Source organism: Hylobates moloch, unplaced genomic scaffold (genome assembly GCF_009828535.3).
Source record: "Hylobates moloch isolate HMO894 unplaced genomic scaffold, HMol_V3 SCAFFOLD_15, whole genome shotgun sequence".
Classification (NCBI taxonomy): Eukaryota; Metazoa; Chordata; class Mammalia; order Primates; family Hylobatidae; genus Hylobates; species Hylobates moloch.
Genome location: NW_026652290.1, coordinates 32,147,689 through 32,156,024, shown reverse-complemented (window position 1 = coordinate 32,156,024; position 8,336 = coordinate 32,147,689). Strand labels below are relative to the sequence as shown.

General features: G+C 48.8%; 1 protein-coding gene across 1 annotated transcript; it reads right to left on the bottom strand.

Annotated features, from left to right (window-relative positions):
* Positions 1-7,768: 7,768 nt before the first annotated feature.
* On the bottom strand, positions 7,769-8,128 carry LOC116483600 (small ribosomal subunit protein uS10-like). Its single transcript, XM_032753663.1, has one exon. It carries the CDS (start codon positions 8,126-8,128, stop codon positions 7,769-7,771), a length of 360 nt encoding a protein of 119 aa, XP_032609554.1.
* Positions 8,129-8,336: the final 208 nt, after the last annotated feature.

The following is an 8,336-nucleotide window of genomic DNA, read 5'->3' as shown; positions in this document are numbered from 1 at the left end:
CTGTCAGCCCCAACTGGGAGGTGTCTCCCAGTCGGTACACACAGGGGTCAGGGATCCACTCGAGGAGGCAGTCTGACCCTTAGCAGGCTGGAACGCTGTGTTGGGAGGTCTGCTACTCTCTTCAGAGCCATCAGGCAGGGATGTTTAAGTCTGCTATAAGCCCCTGACTGGGCTGCTGCCTTTTTTACAGAGATGTCCTGTCCAGGGAGGAGCAATCTCGCAGTCTGAACACAGCAGCCTTGCTGAGCTGCAGTGGGCTCCACCCAGTTTGAACTTCCCAGCAGCTTTGCTTACACTGTGGTGGTAAAACTGCCTACTCAAGCCTCAGCAATGGCGGACGCCCCTCCCTCTACCAAGCTCCACCGTCCCAGGTGGATCTCAGATTGCTGCTGTGCTGGAAGTGAGAATTTCAAGCCAGTGGATCTTAAGTTTCCTGGGCTCCGTGGGGGTGGGAACCGCTGAGCCAGATCACTTGGCTCCCTGGCTTCAGCCCCCCTTTCCAGGGGAGCGAACAGTTCTGTCTTGCTGGTTTTCCAGGCACCACTGGGGTATGGAAAATAAAATAAAATAAAAGCTCCTGCAGCTAGTTCAGTGTCTGCCCAGTTGGCCACCCAGTTTTGTGCTTGAAACCCAGGGCGCTGGTGGGGTAGTCACCAGAGGGAATCTCCTGGTTTGCAGGTTTTGAAGACCATGGGACAAGTGCAGTATATGTGCCCAAGTTCCTCAGGCTGAGACCCTCACAGCTTCCCTTGGGTCGGGGGAAAATTCCCCGACCCCTTGCTCTTCCCAGGTGAGGCGACACCCTACCCTGCTTTGGCTCACTGTCTGTGGGCTGCACCCACTGTCCAACCAGCCCCAGTGAGATGAACTGGGTACCTCAGTTGGAAATGCAGAAATCACCCACCTTCTGCGTTGATCTCGCTGGGAGCTGCAGACTGGTGCTGTTCCTATTCGGCCATCTTGAATCTCTCTCCTGATCCCTGAGTTTTCAGGGAGACTGATTATTTGAGTAATAATAAAACTCTGGTCTCCTGCTCAGCTGGCTCTGCATGAATTATTTTTTCTCCATGTAATTCCCCTGTCTTGAAAAATGGACTCTGTCTAGGCAGTGGGCAAAGTGAGCCCACTGGGCGCTTACAATCTCACCATGTTTCAGGAGCCTCGGGTGTTCTTGCACAAGGGGAGTCAGACTGTGGTTGAGCCTTGTCTACATGGCAGAAGTGGAGACATGCAGGGTCACCAGGGCACTGTGGAGTTGGCACTCCACACCACCACCCTGGACCTTCCACATACCCTGCTGATAATTCTTCTGGATATTCTTTTTTTTTTTTTTTTGAGATGGTGTCTCACTGTGTTGCCCAAGGCTGGAGTGCAGTGGCACAATCTTGGCCCACTGCAACCTCTGCCTCTGGGTTAAAGCAATTCTCATGCCTCAGCCTCCTGAGTAGCTGTGACCACAGGCATGTGGTAGCACACCTGGCTATTTTTTGTATTTTTAGTAGAGACAGTGTTTCCCTATATTGGCCAGGCTGGCCTTGAACTGCTGACCTCAAGTGATCCACCCGCCTCGGCCTCCCAAAGTGCTGCGATTACAGGCGTGAGCCACTGCACTGAGCCTGGGAATTCTTTTTTTTTTTTTTTTTTGAGAGGTCTCACTGTGTTGCCCAGGCTGGAGTGCAGTGGCACAATCTTGGCTCACTGCAACCTCTGCCTCTCAGGTTTAAGTGATCCTCCCTCCTCAGCCTCCCAAGTAGCTGGGACCACAGGTGTGCACCACCACATCTGGTAATTTTTGAATTTTTGGTAGAGGTGGAGTTTCACCTTGTTGCTCAGGCTGGTTTCAAACTCCTGAGCTCAAGCGATTTGCCCACTTGGGCCTCCCAAAGTGCTGGTATTACATGTGCAAGCCACCGTGCCTGGCCTGGAAATTCTCCATCACTTACCTTAGATGTACTGGTAGAGGGTTGGACCAAATCCTTTTTCTTAGGCAACAGTAAATGAGAGTAACCATGACGATGACTCCCAGGAGGACAATTAGGCCTGCTTGGAAAAAGATAGGCTGCAATCAGACTTCCCATCCAGAGCCAAGCCAGTTAGGTATGTCATTAATTCAGATGTCCTACTTGGCTGGCTGGCAGAAAACTCAGGGCAATGTGATCGTTCATTACCACTCACACTTGATAGCCCAAACTGGGTGTGTGGTAGGCAATTATACACCTGATATCCACCATAAGAAGTGCTATTCTTTTGGGGCAAAACTTTATAAGAGTGTAAGTCTCTGGCTATCATAGCCCAACCTAGTCTCAATGCTACATCCTGCTTAGGGTGAATTAGATTCTGCTAATGGGTTTGGGTGACCACAGCAGCAGCACAGTGCTGACGTGAGGTCAAGGTCCAATTCTCACGAGACTGGAGGCTGGGATTAACAATATAAAGGAAATTTAAGTATCAGAAAGAGCCTGAAAGAAGGAATAGTTCCTGGAAGAATACTTCCAAAGTACTCAAAGGAGGAGCTTTTTTTTTTTTTTTTTTGAGATGAAGTCTCGCTCTATCCCCCAGGCAGGAGTGCGGTGGCACGAACTAGGCTCACTGCAACCTCCGCCTCCTGAGTTCAAGCAATTCTCCTGCCTCAGCCTCCCAAGTAGCTGGGATTACAGGCACATGTCACCATATCTGATTAATTTTTCATATTTTTGGTAGAGGTGGGGTTTCACCATGTTGGCCAGGCTGGTCTCGAACCCCTGACCTCAAGTGATCGACCTGCCTCAGCCTCCCAAAGTGCTAGAATTACAGGCATGAGCCATCAAGCCCAGGCAGGAGGAGCTATTAAAGGTTTGTCAGCAGAGTCAGGAGGAGTAAGACAGATTGAGCAACACAAGGAAGTTTTGTTACTTTTTTTTAGGTAGTGGAAGGGGACCAGAGATACCAGCAACAATAGGATAGGAGTAAGTAGGAAAGAAACTTAAGTGTCCAGAAAATTATTTTTTTCTGATGTCTTGGGCAGAAGTTCTCCACTTCTAAAGTTAGAGGTCCTCGATTTAAAGTCTCTTGATAGAATGGGAGTAGTAGTTAGACTGAGGGCAGTGGTGATAGCCTGGACAACGTGACCAAAAGATTCTGAGATGACAGGTCAAGCCAGGTGTTCTGCAGGCAAGAGCCAAGAGAGATCTAGGGTGTTCCTTCACCACCATCCTGGGCTTTTGATGTGTTTTCATGGCCATGAGAGGTATAGCTAGTCCCTGCATTCCTCACTCAGTCTAATACATACCATATGGCTGAGTTTATTCCTAAACAGTGCAGCTTTGTGTGTGTGTGTGTGTGTGTGTGCATGTGTGTGTGTGCAACTTGTGCCATCTAGAACATCTTCCACTCTCTCACATACTGGGCCATGCCGGGACCACTTTGGGAGTCGTCACTTCATACTCATGATCAATATCATCAGTATCTATAATTGCCCAGATCCAGGAAGCACAGCTGGACAGTAAAAGAAGCATCAGATTAGGCCAGGCATGGTGGCTTATACCTGCATTCCCAGCATTTTGGGAGGCTGAGGCACGTGGATCACGAGGTCAGGAGATCAAGACCATCCTGGCTAACATGGTGAAACCCTGCCTCAACTAAAAATATCAAAAAATTAGCCGGGTGTGGTGACACACGCCTATAGTCCCAGCTACAGTCCCAGCTACTCGGAGGCTGAGGCAGGAGAATCTCTAGAACCAGGAAGGCAGAGGTTGCAGTGAGCCAAGATTGTGCCAGCTGTACTCCAGCCTGGGTGACAGAGTGAGACCCTATCTAAAAAAAAAAAAAAAAAAGCCTGAGTGCTGTGGCTCATGCCTGTAATACCAGCACTTTGGGAGGCCAAGGGGGTGGATCACCTGAAGTCAGGAGTTCGTGATCAGCTTGGCCAATATGGTGAAACCCTGTCTCTAAAAATACAAAAATTAGCCGGGCATGGTGGCGGGCACCTGTAGTCCCAGCTACTCGGGAGGCTGAGGCAGAAGAATCGCTTGAACCCAGGAGGCAGAGGTTGCAGTGAGCTGAGATTGCGCCACTGCACTACAGCCTGGGTGACAGAGCAACACTCCGTCTCAAAAAAAAAAAAAAAAAGAAGCATTAGGTTAGAGTTTCCCACCCCCTGACTTTTTGGCTACTTGCTAATTCCAGTAGTTTGGTTTCCCCAGGGGTGAGCATGGGAGGGAAAGGAGGAATGAGGAGAGTACATTGTGTTGGTTTGGGTCTCTTACAGACAGTCTGGGCCTCCTCCCCGACTCCTCAAACTCACACAGATTCTATTTAAAAAGGAAGTTCCCTTTTGGGGAATTGGAATATTTAGAATCCATATTGTCTGTTTTAAGTGTGTACTCTATTGAGAATTGAGCTTTGGTTCTCTACGTATCCTTTTTAGCTTCTCCTTCAAGTATCCATCTCTCTCTCTCTCTTTTTTTTCGACACCGGGTCCCATTTTGTCACCCAGGCTGGAGTGCAGTGGTTCAATCACGGCTTACTGCAGCCTCAACCTCCTGGGCCCAGGTGATCCTCTCACCTCAGCCTCCCAAGCAGCTGAGACCACAGGGGTGTACCACCACGCCCGGATAATTTTTCGTATTTTATGTAGAGACAGAGTTTCACCATGTTGCCCAGGCTGCTCTCAAGCGATCCACCTGCCTCAGCCTCCCAAAGTATTCCCAATACAGGTGTGAGCCACGGCGCCCAGCCTCATTCCATCATTTTATGGCATCTATTGCCTGTGGGTGATGAGGGTCCTGAGATGTCCTGGCAATGTCCGAGGTGGTTGGCCAGTGTTGGGTACTCTTGACTATAAATGCAGCATCATTTGATGAGATACATTCAGGGAATCTCAGTATGTAACACAGGTCATCTGCGAGTCCCTAAATTTATGTTACATCTATCTCCTATCTGTGGTGAGGACCTACATTGCCATGCTGTACCCAGAAAGGTGTCTACTGTAGGCAATGCTTAATTGCATCCCCAAGTGGAGCATTTAGTAGGTTATGTAGCCTATTTGCCAGGACTGGCCAGAATCTGGTGTCCTGGGTTTATATGTGCCCTGGAGTTTTCTTTGCCCCTTGACTGACAGGCCCATTTACCAGACTTTGGCAGCTTCCTGTGCTGGAGTCATTCATCTTTGCTTTGGGTCCCAGTCCTGCATTGTAGACAGAATGCTGTGGCCTCTGTGATGGTGTATTCAGTTGTCCTTACCTGGAAGGCACAAGTCTGATCGGGTTTTGAATTCCACTCATGCTATTTTTATGGACATCCACGTCCATAAAAAAGAGGGCAGTGGTATATTATTAATAAAATCTGAGGCTGGGTATGATGGCTCATGCCTGTAATCCCAGCACGGGAGGCTGAGGTGGTGGATCACTTGAGGTCAGGAGTTCGAGACCAGCCTGGTCAACATGGCGAAAATCTCGTCTCTACTAAAAATACAAAAAAAAAAAAAAAATTAGCTAGGCATGGTGGATCACCTGAGGTCAGGAGTTCGAGACCAGCCTGGTCAGCATGGCAAAACCCCGTCTCTACTAAAAATACAAAAAAAAAAAAAAAAAAAAAAAAAAAGATTAGCCAGGCACGGTGGTACAAGCCTATAATCCCAGTTACTTGGGAGGCTGAGGCAGGAGAATCACTTGAACCTGGGAAATGGAGGCTGCAGTGAGCTGAGATCGTGCCACTGCACTCCAGCCTGGGCAACAGAGGGAGACTCCATCTCAGAAAAAAAAAAAAGTCTGATACCATAATGTTCACTGCCATAGGGGTTGAGACTTGATCGTTTAGTCTTGCTTCCAGGCACAGGCCCGCACTGCCAGCCCATTGGCCACCGTCTCTAAATCAATGAAAAAGCAGCAAGGAGCATTTTGGAGGGGATTTTCAGGAAAACCACCACTATCCCCAACTCTGTCCACTGGGTAGTATCTTTTTTGTGTGTGCAAAATTTTAAACAGCTTTTGTTTTCCCCTGTGGCTGCACAGCTGCAGGGGCCGAAAACAATCCACCAGCCTGTAACGTAGCAGGCTCCATCTGTGAACCAGCTTCAGGCATCCTCAGGGACTTGGTGTATCAATGCCTCCATGAAGCTGGAGGTGCTGGCACAGAATGTTCCTTTGGGATCAAGGGATGTCTGGCCATCTTGTAATGCCATTATGTGACTCCTTTGATGCCTGATGACCCCATTCTACAGAGTAGCCAGTCACTGGCACTTGTAGCTGAAAAGGATCATTAGAGCTAACTGGCTTGAGCAGAGTGCAGTCTGTACAGCCTGCCAGACACTGCTTTTTTTTTTTTTTTAAGATGGAGTCTCACTCTGATGCCAGGCTGGAGTGCAGGGACTCGATCTTGGCTCACTGCGACCTCCAGCTCCCGGGTTCAAGCGATTCTCCTGCCTCAGCCTCCTGAGTAACTGGGACTACAGGCACATGCCACAGTGCCCAGCTAATTTTTGTATTTTTAGTAGAGATGGGGTTTCACCATGTGGCCCAGGATGATCTTGATCTCTTGACCTCGTGATCTGCCCGCCTTGGCCTCCCAAAGTGCTGTGATTACAGGCATGAGCCACTGTGCCTGACCTGGACGCTGTTCTTTTTTTTTTTTTGAGACGGAGTCTCGCTCTGTCACCCAGGCTGGAGTGCAGTGGCGCAATCTCGGCTCACTGCAAGCTCCGCCTCCCAGGTTCACGCCATTCTCCCGCCTCAGCCTCTCCGAGTAGCTGGGACTACAGGCGCCCGCCACCACGCCCGGCTAATTTTTTGTATTTTTGGTAGAGACGGGGTTTCACCGTGGTCTCGATCTCCTGACCTCGTGATCCGCCCGCCTCGGCCTCCCAAAGTGCTGGGATTACAAGCGTGAGCCACCGCGCCCGGCCCCTGGACGCTGTTCTTAAGCACGCTGGCCTCTGCCAGCTCTTTTCCTCAGTGCAGTGGTCTTTTCCCCGCCTGTACTGCTTCATCTACACCACATGGCTGGGCTCAGGGAGCCCAGTGGGTCCTGGATGTGCTCTCATCCCACCAATGCTGTTTTCATTGTAGCATTTTTCCAATGGCAACGTCACTTGCCATTATGGACAGAAGTATTACATATCCTTAGAACAGGCTGTGTGTCCCTACACTGGGAAGGGTGCATGACCTTGGGTAAGACTGTTCTGTGGGCCAAGGACATTCTTGGAAGAGGTTTCACCTGTGAATCATTAGCAATCCATACTCTAGCAGCTCATGGAATGACTGCTTAAGTCCTGATGGGAAATTCTGAGAGGTATCCAAAGGTTCACTACACGTTGTAAAGTCATAGATATGGAGCCCACACTGCCACCATAATTAAGCCTGTGGCAGGTCTTGCCACTACCTTCTGTGAAGCTGCCTGCTGCTAGGATATGTGGCATGTAGTAAGCAGGAACTCCATAGCCGTGGCCCACAGCTTAACATCTTTTATCATGAAAACATGCCCATGGACAAATAATTTGTACGTAGGACATCATTGCAATTGAATAAGCATTTGTAAATCTATGAATATATGGTGCTGGAGGAAGTGCTGTGGGCGGGATAAGCAAACCCATGAACATGTTTGTGTTAATCCACCTTCATTCCCCACCAACATTTGCCTCTTGTACTGACCAAATAGGTGAGGTAATAGTGGTGTTACGGAAATCAGTAGCCCTGCGTCTTTCAAATCTTTATGGAACTAATTTCTGCAATGTCCTCAGGCACAGAATTGTTTTTTTTTAACAACTTGTAATCAATTTATTAAAATAATTGACTTAAGCATCTGCAATGGTGACTTCCACCTCAAGTCCTGGCTCAATACTGATGGAAGTAATCTGCTTAACAATCTCAGAAGGACTGTGCAAGTCAATGAGTCGCTTGTGAATTCTCATCTGGAAACGATCCCACATCTTAGAATCTTCACCACAAGGAGTTTTTCTTGTAGTGATTCTCAAAGTTTTGGTAGGCATTTCAACTGGTCCTTTCACTTTGAGAGTCTTTTCCTTTGCGCCTCTGATCAAGTCAGCACACACCTTTTCCAGGGATTTTATGTTGCGGCTTGTTAGGGTGATTCGAATTCGGTGAATTGCCACCTCTGGCTCCACTGGTGTTTTTCCGGTATCCTTAAAAGCCATGGTTGCCGCGCGGCTTCCTGACCGACTTGTTCCTCGGCGAGAGCGAACGGCGGTAAGTCAGGAGCAGGAGCATGCAGACCAGAAATCCTCAGCACCTATGACCGCGTCTTCCTCCACAGAATTGTTTTTCGGTTATTATCTTGGTTGTAGGTGGCCCTTTCAAGGATTCTAATTGGGCATTCCCACTACGACAGAACACATTCCTCGG

What these genes read in the sequence shown, in the direction of transcription:
- LOC116483600 (XM_032753663.1), bottom strand. Translation starts at nt 8,128, where the DNA reads ATGGCTTTTAAGGATACCGGAAAAACACCAGTGGAGCCAGAGGTGGCA.